The sequence below is a fragment of the Phasianus colchicus genome, chromosome 1 (genome assembly GCF_987193195.1).
Source record: "Phasianus colchicus chromosome 1, bPhaCol1.hap1.1, whole genome shotgun sequence".
Taxonomy (NCBI): domain Eukaryota; kingdom Metazoa; phylum Chordata; class Aves; order Galliformes; family Phasianidae; genus Phasianus; species Phasianus colchicus.
The window spans coordinates 147,228,152-147,241,868 of NC_143436.1; the positions used below are offsets into that span (position 1 = coordinate 147,228,152).

Below are 13,717 nucleotides of genomic sequence, written 5' to 3' on the forward strand. Positions count from 1 at the left end.
ATAATACCTAACAATTTGTATTTTTAGAAAAAACAAATGATACAAGACATTGAAGAAATATTTCATTCTTACAGAAACACACTTCAAAATATTTTTCCTTAATGAGGTGTCACTTCAGTATTATTACCACGTTCAAGCTTTGAGCTGAAAAATTATCCTGCTGTTTGCATACAAATCAATTTTTTCCTTTTTGTTTCTGGATTTCTGTTGTGCTGAGTGTATCTATTAGAATCATAGGATCATAGAATCACCAAGATTGGAAAAGACCTCTACGATCATCTGGCCCAACTGTCCACCCACCATCAATATTTCCCCACTAAACTGTGTCCATTAGTATCACATCTAAACGCTTCTTGAACACCTCCAGAGACAGTGATTCAACCACCTCCCTGGGCAGCCCATTCCAGATTAGCACAATGACGCAGAATAATTTGATAAGGCTTATATTTTCCTTTAGTAATAGTGAGATAGCCTAAGTTATAAGGCTTCAAGCAGAAATGTTTAATGGCACGTTGCTGTACCTCAAAGCCTTTTGAATATAAATGAAGAGTAGTACTTTCCAGTGTTGTAGCAGAAAGAAAACAGGTAGCTCTTCCTCTGCTCTCCTGAAAGCTTACGCAACTGCTGCTGCTTCTGAACTTCTCCTTCTTCACTCAGCACTGAAGAGCCTCCAGCCCTGAGTCAGGAATCATAACAAGTGTCTCTCTGAGTAGGTCCCTCTTGTATCCCTAAACCCAAAATCAAAAATCTCATACATCATCCTATGGCATTCAAAGGAGATGCTTTCACCTGAAACACCACTGAATGGAAAAGAGAAGCACCACAACTTCCTGCAGGATAGGGACAAGATTTGAGACAAATCCAGCTGAAGAACTACAGACTGAAGGTTTACAAAGCCAAACCTAAAGATTACCATCTGCCTTGAGCACCTCTCACAGGTCCTGTGTAAGACATTTTACTTTCTCATTGGGATCTGCAAGAAAATAAAAAGGAGAGCGCACCTTTTGATGTTCACTGGACTGTACAACCAGCTTATAAAACTTGGCATTTCTAAGGCATAATTCATCTTATCCTAACAGAGCTATCTACAATAGATCATATTAATTGCACCTAATTTTTTTCTGCAAGCTTTGTAAAGTGAGCCTAAGGGTGACTCACAGCTATTTGGTGGTTATCTAATACTAGGTGAGATGACCACCACTGCTAAGGGAACTGCTTCCTCAACAGTGAAATAAAATTGTACTCCCAAACAGCTCGCTTCAAATTCCAGCAATAATTAAAACTTTTGCTTCTGTGTCAAGTTCTGTAACTTTACTCCTTTGTTTTTAAACCCCTCAGGCAAAACCCAAAAGATGTCAGTAGGAAAAGGGTGTTGGTAAGACTTCAAAATGTGGCTCTTTCAGTTTATAAAGGCACGAGTCTGAAGACGGTGCTCTCGCTTTGTTAATTTTTGCTACAGTAGGCATGGAGAAATTTGTTTTTATTTCTTTTCCATACAACGTATTTCTCATTGCACCCAGGTGAAGCAGGAGATGCAAATGGGTGAGGTAGCTGTTATTTTTGACAGGTCCAATTTATTGACACCGTTAGTAGTTAATTGACACATTAAGGTGCTGAACCATGAACACATCCACCCAGAGGTCCTCTAAACCTTTATTTATGCCTGAGCCTCCGAGCAGAAGCAATAAATATTCACCCCAACCAAAATAACTAGCATATGCTAGGAACAACATGGCTGAAATTCAATTGTTACTGAAGGTCAATACACAGCTTTAAAATAGGTAGAGGTGGTGAGACAGCAAGAAATGATTAACCCACTCAACAGAAATCATTTTCAACTATAACTGCACGAGCTGGAGCACGGCTCAGCTCTGCTGAATGAATAACCCTCCTCACTAAATATTTCACCAACTCTGCAGGCCAAGCGAAGTGGGACTTGTTTCAGCTCACCAACAATTATCCAGCTGCCACTTTTAAAACAAAATAACTGAAACGGTCATAATCTACACCAAAAACATGGAAGAGCAGAAGGCTTTGTTGCTTCTACCAACCTGACTGTGGCAACAGGACAAATAAAAGGGTGAAGCCAATCTCAGTATCAAACTCAGCCCAACTACTCGGACCTAGGATAAAACAGACCACTTACAGCTGTGAATGTAACTGTACCTTCTCTTTGCTTCCTAGAAAGCAAGAACCAAGGGTCATCATGCAGAGAGTGGGAATCTTCTACTACCAAAGACTGTCTCCTTCCCAAAAAATGTGTTATGCATACTTTCATCAGCATCTACAAGAAGCTGGTACCTTGTCATGTACGCACTGACCACCCAAACAAAGCTCTGAAGCAAGGAAAAGCCATATGTTTGAAACAGACAAGTAGACAAACATGTATTACTCATAAAGTCATGTTTAGCAGCATTCCAAGAGAAACCTATTTCAAGTATTTTTTTTCAAACAAATGTGTTTTGTCTTGCATTCAAATTAATCTTGTTGGGCTATCATCTTTCTTGCCTCGCCACTCTCATGCTTGCCTCTCATGCTCTCAAAGAGCTATGAGGAATTCACACATTCATACCGTATGATTCTCACAAAAACATTTGCATACTGTTATGGGGGTTCCATTTTCACAATGAATACCTGCAGTGGCATCTTGCAGTCTGCATCGTGTGAAGTAGCAGCAGTTACCTTACAGATACAGCTCAGGTTCCTTCTAAAAGTACACACCCATTGCCTTTGTATGTTTTTCTAAGCTCCAATACCTTCTTTTATATCATAAGTAAATTTTTGTTCAGCTGTGTTCTTTCTAAAGGTCATTGGATACGCTGCTGAAAACACGGTAACGGATACAGCATTAGGAGGTGGTTTCACCACCAAGTTTCTGTCTACAACCAGCAAAAGCAAACCCAAAATGAAGTCCTGCAAGAATACTTATGCTCACATACAAAACATGGGGTCTGTATTAAGGGGCCAGCCCTTAATGATGGTTGGCCAGGTTTATTACACAGGAATGCATGAAGGTGGAAAGGAACACACGTAATTTTCTCCAGTGGCCACTGGTGCCGTGTGACGGCTCCAGAGCCATGAGTGCTGCCCTACTGCCATGTCACTGCCAGGAATCTGCACTCCATGATGCACATCAGAAAATGGGAACAGGGAGTGACCCCCTGGCTACTCCTGACCCAAGCTACAACACTTTCTGAAGAAGGGAGGCCTTTTCCTGTACCCCATGGGAGTGTCCAAGCATCTCTCCAGTCCTGCCCCACCACTTCAAGGAATGGAGCATGCTCTATAGGGTTTGTTGCTTCTGCTCACCAAGAACTGCTCTCTTGGGACAGAATGGGCACCAGATCTGTCCTTCTTTGCTTCCCCTGGATCCACCATCTGAGGTTGAGCTGCCACACTGCAACGCCAGGGAAGGGTGAGGGTGAGAAGGTACACAGATTCACAGCAGGGTCTGTTGCTGTGAGAAGCAGAGCTGGGGCCAGGCTATAGCCAGGCTGCAGCAACACCCTCAGCTGGCCTGCCCTGTGCTGGGGGTCACACTGCTGTATGTGCAGCCCACATCTCCTTTACTGTGCCTGGACACCAGCATCTGGCCTCACTTGGAGACATGGATCAGGGACACCGAAGCCAAGCTATCAAACAGCCTCTGTCAGGATGGAATGAGCCCTGTCCAGATGTGGATTCAGATGCTCTACCAGATGCTCGCCTGCACAGCAACTGCCTCAGACACTCATTTCTCAGAGAAGTGGGATGTGTCACCCAGAACACAATGTTTTCTAGGTCTGAGTTGGGCTTGTGGGGAGTAAAAGGGGCTTTGCTGTTTCTTTTTTTCTTTTTTTCTTTTTTTCTTGTTTGGGGTGGGCAGGAGGTGAAGATTTTAAACATTCCCAATGCCACGTACTTTGTTTGCAACTTTGCCTCTCTCATTCTAAAACCAGATCCACCCACTGCTAACCAAGCAGCTGAACAATGGATCCCGTGGATCCAATGCTCAGCGGTGATCCTGCAGTGCTCCCTAACAGAGCACAGCTCCTCACCAAAGCCTGGAAACTACTGGTTCCTACACCAAGCCCCTGAGCGGGGCCGTTGTCCCACTCCGCTGTGGGACCAGCAAAGCCCTCAGCCCCCAGCCCTCTGCTGGGGCAAAGGGGCAATACTTCTCCATCCACAGGCAGCATCCAAAGCACAGATGCCTGAAGGCTGCCTGCACCCTGACCTCCTGCACGTCCTGAGGGTGGATTCAAGGTTTTCTGATACTGGGACTCATTTGCTTAATGGCAGCATTAATCCCTGCTGTAACAGCATCGATGTCCCACTAGCAGACGTTTCCTCAACGAACTTTCTTTCCCAAGAAGTGGACCAGTCCCAGACCCTGTGCAGGGAGTGCCCTGGAGGCAGAACCGGCGTTTGTTGGTTGTTTTTTTGTTTGTTTGTTTGGTTTTTTTTTGGAATGTCAAAGCCACGGGCAGGCTATATAGTTTATTCCTTTATGACGGTCGAAACTTGGAAAAGGTGCCATTATATTGAAAACCTCTCCTCCCTTTATTGACAGCCACTCCTGAGGCTATAAACCAGGGCCGGCCGCACTTTCACTCTTTCTCCCGAAGCTATCATATTAACTGGAGGTAAGTTACTCGCTGTGCGGGCTGCAGCGTTCGGTTCCCCGCAGCGATCGGGCATATCCCCCCCAGCGGGCACGGAGCGCAGCACCCACCCGCCTCATCCCCCGGCTCTGCAGCTCCGAGCTCTGCTCCGGGAGAGCCCAGCGCCGCCGCCCGCCCACCGAGCGGCCACATCCCAGTTAAGAAGCACCGAGCGAAGCAGCGCAACACACCGCTACAACCCCGTGCCCGCATCACCCAAGCGCTGCGCCCCGACGCGGTCCCGGGACGCGCCCCGCTCGCCCCAACGCGCGATCGCGGCGCAGGCACGGACTGCGGTGCCGGGGCCGGGGGAGCCGGGACGGGAGGCGGCGGGGTCTGACCGTCGAGAGCCAGCATGGACGGGAAATCCTTGCAGTTGGAAACGCCGGTGGAGTCGGTCACGCAGGTCTTCCAGAGGTTGGCCCAAAAGGTGGCGGTGGTGATGACCGTGCCGTCTATGGAAGACACCTTCCAGTAGTCGGTGGGCAGCGTGGAGGACACCAGCACCCAGCCGGAGATGGTCAGCAGGAAGGCGACGATCTCCGCCGACGTGCTCGCCATCGGGCCCGGCGGCAGCAGCGGGCGGCGAGCGAGCGGCGCGGGGCCGCGGAGCGGAGGGTGGGGCGGGGCCTGCGGGGCGGCGACCAATCGGCGCCGGCTGCGCCGAGAAGCCACGCCCCCTCCCTCGCCCCACCCCGCCCCGCCCAACTCCCCTCTGCCCGCGGCGAGCAGCGGGGGTCCGCGCGTCCCCGCGCCCCGCGCTTGGCTGCCCTTTGTGCCGGCCCTGCGCCGTGCCGGCCCTGCGGAACGCCCCTCGCTGACAGAAGGAAGGGGTTCTCAGCCCTCTGCCACCCGCGCACAGGTGGCAGCTCTCCTCGGGCTCGGCCTCGTGTTGCAATGCCAGCGGTGAGCCGGGGCTGTACCGAACCCTGCCGCAGCCCGCGGGGCGAAGCCATCCGCCCGGCCCTCCTCTGGTCAGGAGCTGTTTACTTTCCACATCAGTAGTATATTTGCTATTGATGTGGAAAGTACACTGCCGGTCTTTACTTTCCGCCTGTTTGTTTCAAAACTATTGTTACATTTTCTGAAGCTTTTTGCCAGACGGGCAATCACTGGAGGATAAGAAGCCACATTTACATCATTCTACGGTGATGAATGCTGTTTGATTTTGCCATGTGGAAACAAACCTGGATATAATTGCCTTATTGCTATATAGCCATTCACGACAGGGGGGGGGGGAGGCGGAAAAAAAAGAGAAAAGAAAGGAGAAACCCAGCGAGGGCTGGGCGTACCTTTGGGCACCCGTCAGGGCCCAGTGGCAGCAGGCTGCTGGCAGCCTGTTCATAGAATCATTGAGGTTGGAAAAGATCTCTAAGGTCATCCAGTCCGCCTGTCGGCCCATCCCCAGCGTCCCACTGACCACATCCCTCAGTGCCACATCCACACGGTTCCTGAACACCTCCATGGACTGTGGCTCCACCACTGCTCCTCCCTGGGCAGCCCATTTCAGTGCATCACCACTCCTTTGGAGACGATTTTTTTCCTAATATCCAACATGAGCCTCCCCTGGCACAACTGGAGGCCATTTCCTCTTGTCCTGGCAGTTCCCTCTGGGGGAAGAGGCTGACCCTCACTTCACCACAACCTCCCTTCAGATCACTGTAGAGAGCAATGAGGTCTCCCCTGACCTCCTCTTCTCCAGACTAATCAATCCCAGTCCCCTCAGTTGCTCCTCGTAAGATTTGTGCTCCAGTCTCCTCACAACTTCATTGCCCTTCTCTGGACATGCTCCAGGGCCTCAATGTCCTTCTTGTAGTGAGGGGCCCAAAACTGAACTGTTGGTGCTCAGCAGGCTGAGCTGGGCTCTGCAGGACACTGCTGTGGTGTCAGCTGTGCCCAGCACTCAGAAAAAAAGTGCTTCTGGGTTAAGGAAGAGGGGTATGGCCCTAGACCAAAGTCTCATCTATGTGTCAGCATGATTTATTTGTTGGAGGGCAGGGCAGCAGACACAACATTTAAAAGTTGTTTATTTTATTTCCCCCTCATAGCACTTTGAGGTCTTGGTGATGGGAAGAAAGTCACAGATTTGATCCCAGATCTGGGTAATTGCATGCTCCTGGTGTGAGAAACTCACCTGTACATTTGTTGGTATCATGTGTTGGATACAAGGTCTGCTGCCTGGGCAGCTTTTGGCCAAGGCCCAGTCAAGATTTCCAGTGTGCTGCTAGGTTGAAAGCAGAAGGGCGGAATGAGCATGCTTACTAGTACCTCTAGGGCCAAATCTGAGCCCTGGGAGGAAGAGAAGGAGGAAGAGGATCTTTCCATCAAGCATAGGGAACAGCTTTCCTGCTGTGACCTTCAGCAATCACTTCTGCTGCCCCAGGCCCTCTACTTTGGACAGAGCTGGGCTTTGGCTGTGACGTGCAGTACAAAGCCATGTCTCCTGGACCAGTATCCATCTACCTCCACTGACCACAGAGGAAGCCTGGACAGGTGGCATTAATTCCACCTTCAACCTACTCACTGCTTGTGACCAAAGACCCACCAAGCAGGCCTAATTTGTAAGCCCATTTGCCTATACCCTTTTTTTATCCAGAGAAGTATACAGTGTCCATGGTGTACATGAGAACCAGGCTCAGTTTAGCTCCAGAGAAAGCCTCCTGTTCTCTTCTAGCCTGACACTGCTGCTCCTGAAATAACTCTGGAGATGTTTGTGTCACTTGTCTGGTCATTACTGTCTTTCTCACCCAAAATCAGAGCCAAATATTAGGCTTCTAATCTCATCTCTGATGGTACAAACCGAAAAAGGCATCATGCACAACTGAGTATTTACTCAGATGAAGGCTAGCAGAAGCTGCCATAGATGCTCTTCCCCCATGGCATGTTCTTTGCACTGGCAAGTATCTGCAGGGATTAGTTGTTGGAAAACACTCATCTGTGAGGTTGTGTTTGTCCCCATGTTACATCAGCTTCTCTCTCCTGTGCAACAGCAAGGTCTTCAGTCATGATCTTAACTCCAGGGTCTTCAACTTCAGGAAATCATGGCCTCTTTTCTCCCAGCTGCTGTTCTAGGAACATGATGGGCACATAAATACAGCCTGTATTTCCCCTCAGGCTATACCTCCGTCTTCTTGCCACCATCGTTCACACTGTCTTAGTCACAGAATCACAGAATGGCCAGGGAAGGAAGGGACCTCAAGGATCGTGAATCTCCAACTAACATGCCACAGGCAGGGCCACCAACCTCCACATTTAATACTGGGCCAGGCTGCCCAGGGCCCCATCCAACCTGGCCCTGAACACCTCCAGGGATGGATGGGACATCCACAGCCTCTCTGGGCAGCCTGTTCAGCACCTCACCACTCTCATAGTAAAGAACTTTACGTTACCTAGTTGTGTAGTAGAGTGAAAGACATAGTCATTGCTCAGTTTCTTCTTACCATGTTTTGGGACCAGCTATGACTCAGGGATATTTTTAAATTCCCCAGGCCACTGTGTGGCAGATTTGTGCTCATTTCTGTACGTGAATTGAGCAGATCATTGCGTTAATGCAGTTTTATGCTCAGTCATTTGAGCGTTTATTGCCTCAGTCTTGGAAAGAGAGGTGCTTGAAACTTTTTATAAGAAAACTGTCCCTTGGGGTTCATTTGTTTTGCTGCAGGTCTCACTGGTCTGGGACATAAAAACGGCATTTTAAAAGACTGATTAGTAAGCGTTAGTAAGTGTATACTGCACATGTTTTTAAAATCAGAATGGTGTATTCGACAGTTATGTAGTATTCAACAGTTGAATTTTTATAACATATAAAAGCCTATTGTATTACTATGTACAGAAGCGTCCTTCAGGATAGTTTTCTTAACAAGTCTGAAATACAGGATATTATTTTAGCTTTTGCAGGATCAAAATCACAAGCAATCATTATTGCCTCATAAATTAAACACCGAGTGACAACACCATTTGTTCTGTGGCCAGGATAAGCAGACTGGGGTCATCATGCCTTTGTGCCAGAGTAATTTTTCTTGTAATTTTACCATACGTAGGTTGGGCAACTTGGGGCTGTTTCCTGGCTCTGTTGTGTTATGAATTTCAGGGTGCCTAGAGCACCTGTTGAAAAGAAAAAACAACAACTTTATTTTTCTAAAGCTGAAGGACGACTTCCTTGTTTGCCAGGGTTTTCCTGAGAAACTGAATGTTGAAGAGGTAAGGCAAACTTGCAGGGAATAGTATGACTTGAGCACCAAGCCAAGCTCAGGTGTGCTGCCAGTGGGGAATGCACCTTAACTTGGCATTAGCAGTGGAGGAGGTCAACATGACTACAGATGGGAAGATGTGCAGTCTTCTGTATTGTAGAGCACAAAAGTGCTGCCTAAAATAAGAACAACTAAATCTTCTCCAAATGGAGAGTAGACAAAGCAATATTTCTTGTTTCCCTGTTCTGTATCAACTAAAAAAGCCCATCAGAGTGGGAACATCAGTTAATAATCACCAGTCCTTGCTTATGTTGGGTCACCACCATTGTTTTTGTAAAGCTATCAGAAATTAAATTAAATTACTACCTGTCTTCTTTAAACCATCAGGACAAGAATGATTGTAAGTTACATGGTTCATATCTGCAACCGAAAGTAAGAAATTCATAGGAAATGACAACCCAACGCATTTTAAAGGAGTGAAAAATTGCATTCCATGAGTCAATAAACTTTCCTCTCTCCCATTCTGTGCAGTGTGTTCGGACATTAGAGACTTTGTTTCTTGACACTAAGATTAATGCAGTATTCTTTTCTTTCAGCTTTGCTTAATTTTGCTGAAAAAAAATCTTGTGTTGTTCCCTGAAAGTTTGTAATACAATGCTTTTAAAAATAGATATAACCTGTTTAACAAACTGAGCAGGAAACTTGAAGAAATGCATCCCCTACTTCACTTGAGGTGCATTCCACCTGGCAAACAGCACAGCTGCAGCTCTCAGCAGTTCAGAAGCCATCTCCACACACAATAAGGTTTTGCCAAATGCAGGTAGATCACAGTGTAAACTGGGGAAAACTTTCTGGCTGATTTTATCCTAAAATCATAGAATCATTTGAGTTAGAACAACCATTAAAAGTCATTTTGTCCAACTCCCCTGCACTGACCTGTGCAACGGTGATTAGAATGGATTTGCCAAATAAAAGATTTCTGTATCTAGAGAAACTTTGAAGATTTGATGTCCTTCCAAAGCAGCCTGTTTCCTGAAACGATCCTTGCAGCAAGCTGGAAAGATGAAGAGGCTGAGACCAGACCTTATATCATAGTGTTCTCTCAGTGGGAACACTTTGCAGCTCAGCTTGAGCTCTGCCCTTGTACACCATGGCTGGTCTGTGCCCTTTTGTGAGCACTTGGCAGAGCAGGACGTGAGTAGTCCGTCATCTTTCACAGGTACCCACCCGGATAGCTCCAAAAATACACATGACTTCTCAAAACAAGAGTGTTTGTGTTTGGAGACGGGGTTGGACTAGGTGACCTTCAGAAGTCCCTTCCAACATGAATTACTCTATTACCCTACAATTCTGTGGCCTCACTGAAGCAAGAACTTTAACAAGGAGATCCCACATTTGACTTATTTTAGTTGTTTTGAGCCTTTAGGGGTGCCCAGCTATCACACATCCCAATCTTATGGGGGACACCACACGACATGTAGGAACAGAGAAACCCATGGCTGCATGCAGACTGCACACCAAGTGAGCAGAGGCACTGCTTGGCACCCTAAAAAGCTTCAGAGTATGTTTGAACCCTCTGATTTTTGGCAAGGCAGTGCTCTCTGAGAGGAGCCTGACCACATCCCTCCGCATGCTGCTCTCAGCTGAATCTATATTTAAGTCCTTTTTTTCTCCTCACACCTCATTACTGCCAACTTTACTTTGGTTCCTTCAGCTTGATTTTAGATCTCTCCTCTTCATCGGGGAATTTCTCCTGCTGCAGGCAGCTCCTCTTCTCACTGCTTCTGTCAAGTCTATCACTTATTTCAATGCCCACACCAGTTCAGAAAAGAAGTCAGACCAGCAGGATCAAAAGAAGCAGTATCACCGATAGATTAAATACACATTAATTTGAACCTCCGTTTATCAATATTTTAAAAGCTGTATTGATCTATAAAAAGCCACATTATTTCCTTATTCCCTTTGTTTCAGAGCTGCGTGAGCGTGTTGTTTTAAGTCAACTTTTAACTCCACTTTGTCACCATGACCTTCTTTGATCCCAGCCAGTTTGCTCTCAGATTAAGTCACGCTACAGAAGCTGCTCTGCTCCAGGTTGTGGTTTTTGTGCTATTGGTTAAACGAAACTATTCACAGCCACTGGCAGGGATGACTGGTGCCTAACAAACAGTGGGGCCAGTGACAGCAAACCACAACACCATCCTGGTGACACAGCCCTTTTCTGAGTAAACAAGGGGCCGCTATGGGAATCGGGGCAAGGAGCTGGAGCTGAGGGAGGGGAGAACTTCCTTTCAGATAGACAAACTGGTGAGAACATATGAAGCAGACCCTCTCCTCCATCTGTCTCCCCTTCCTACCATTTGGAAGCAGGGGAGGCTCTGTGCTGAGACTTGCTAGAGCTGGGTACAAAGACCGCAGTGTAAGTTATCACCCTGCTGCTGTCCTGTGCCTTGCTTCTGCCTCCTCCTTTGCCATGCCCTGCTGTCACATCACGTGCTGCCATCTCCTCCACTGCTGCCTCCAGTTGCTACCATCCCCCTTTAACTGAAGCACGTGCTTATCAGCTTTGTCTCTTGTGTTTTTGTTGTGTTCTTTTTTTTTTTTTTTTACAAGAAACTAGACTGTTATAAAATCAATTCACTTCTGATTGTTTTAACTAGTTAATAAAGCCTTAGGTCTTCAATGAGATCCAGTAGGGCCATCTTTTTTAAAAGCTGGGTGTGTCGATTTCAGTGAAAAGCATTGACTAAATAAATGGGAATTCTCTGGATAGGGAGCACGTGTACAGGTTGTGCACAGCAAGGGCTCTTCCTCCATGCTGTGTGGTGCTCCCAGTAGCTCTTGGGAAGATGTCTACTACTCCTTCATGTGTCTACTGCATGCAGTAAATGAAGCAGTTATGTTATTTCAGAGAAAGTTTGTTTGGACTTATTTTTGCAGGATCATGTTCCAAGCCATTTTCCAAGGACAGTACACAATGTACTCTGCCTGTTTTGTTAATGCTTTCGTGCTTCCAAGGTGAAGATATTTTCTTTTATTATATTACCATCGTCCTCCCTTTCCATTGCCCTCGTAAAGAAATAAACCTTTTTGCACTGATAATGTATATGATAGAAGATTTGCACTGTGTTTTTCCGTTTTTCACTTTCTTCAGGTGTCTTTTATTAGCCAACTCCTTCTTTGAGTGGATCATTTACATGTTTGTTTTAGCTTTCTAATTCATTTCAACTGTGAGTCGGGTGAAACAAGGCAGAATCCCTTTTGAGAGATTTAGCATTAAAATTAGTCTTATTTTTTCTTGTCAAAAGTACACTTCAACACTTAGAAAATGAGATATTTTTCAATAGTTTTGACTTAAGTCCAGCCTGTAAGGGAAGTTTGCAGCACTAAAGGACTTCTCATGTATATGGTCCTTTTTCTGATTTTGATGGTCTTTTTTTTTGGATTTAAATATTGCCCTGTACTTTCTTTTTTCAGCTGTAAACTGGGAGAAAATGGGATAATTGAACAGTCTGCATACTTTGTGTCAGCTCTGCAAAAATTCAGTTTCTTTCTTTGTTCCAGTGTCTGGTATGCTCATCTTATGTGTTATGCATAGGTTTGGAACAGAAAACCTTCCAACAGCAAATTCATTGAGTTCAGAAGACAACAGTGCTTACTGCAGTGACTATTCTTTGTCATTTTTTTCATCTCTTTTTTTTTTTCCTATGGGATAGTTAACAAAAATGACTTTCAGTGATGTCTGAGGATTAAGGGTTTATTTGGAAAGATGGCCCAAAGCATTTTTTATGACATAATTCTGGGAAGTACGGGAAAAACCTGATCCTATAAAAGATGGAGAGGACATAATCTGGCACACAAAAGCTAGAGGTTTGCTGCATCCGTTAACAAACTTGACATACGTGTTACAATACAGATACAGGAAGTATTTGTGTTATTGCTTAACATACTGCTAGTGCAAAATACTGCATTTCAGTATGAAAGACAAAAACAAAACCATGAAATTCATCGCACAGTCGCAACTCCCACTTTCCTCCAGCTTACATGGCCCCATCAAATGCGGATTGTCCTTAGAGATATGCAGGTTGGTGGAAAACATTTCACTGACCAGGAGGGAAACCTACACGGTGAGCATAAGCGTAGGCATCAGCATATGGGTGCCTGTGTGCAGGCTGGTGAGTGGTGGTGTATGCTGAAGCCTCATGAAGCTGCCATCTCGTGCCAGCCATTGTGCTCTTCAGGAACCTTTCAGTGACATGTCACACGCCCCAGGCTCTGACAATATTGATTTTTGGGATCACTTGTTTGAACTAGTTTCAATTTTCTTTCCATCCCAGAGATCTAAGCTCAGCCTGGGATCCGTGTGATTGCTGTAAGTCCTTACGCTGCCTGTGCTTAGCAGAAGTTTTTACCCACGCTTGTCACAACTGTTTATCAGCCCATGCAGGGCTAGGCACACCTCCTCCATGCTGAGGTTTTGTAAGCACAACCCAAGGCTCCCTTCTGCTCCCCTGCCTAATGCTCTCTGCACAGCCAGGTAGTAGTTCTGGTTGAAGCCACCACTTCTGGGGGACATTGGCCAGAAATTGTAGACATTATACCCCAGATCTACACAAAGGGGTCAGAGAGGCAAAAGAAATGTCTTCTGAGGACCAAGTTCAAAGTGTAGCATGGAAAAGCTATGCTTGCAGCAGAGGGAAAGTGGAACCCAGGCCTCACTCCCAGGGCTGCCTCAGGAGCACAAGCCAAGCGGCCTTTCCTTGCCTGTGCCACCAGCAATTGCCCTGGTTTCGGGCAGCCCTGCCAGGCCTCCCACATAAATCTACACGTTGAGGCATTTTGAGCCCTCACCTTCTGCCCCTCTCACATCTCCAAGGGCCGCACCGC

General features: G+C 46.5%; 1 protein-coding gene across 2 annotated transcripts in view; it reads right to left on the reverse strand.

The window, feature by feature from the left end:
• Window positions 1-13,717, reverse strand: part of CLDN10 (claudin 10) — a 61,213-nt gene that overhangs the window by 8,340 nt on the left and 39,156 nt on the right. The window contains exon 1 of one of the 2 annotated variants that reach the window (XM_031610615.2): window positions 4,985-5,256. The exons of the other annotated variant lie outside the window; for it this stretch is intronic. Coding sequence (XP_031466475.1) covers window positions 4,985-5,204 — 220 coding nt within the window. The 5' untranslated portion in view covers window positions 5,205-5,256. Of the gene's footprint in view, window positions 1-4,984; window positions 5,257-13,717 lie in introns of those variants that run through there. 2 annotated transcript variants of the gene reach the window in all.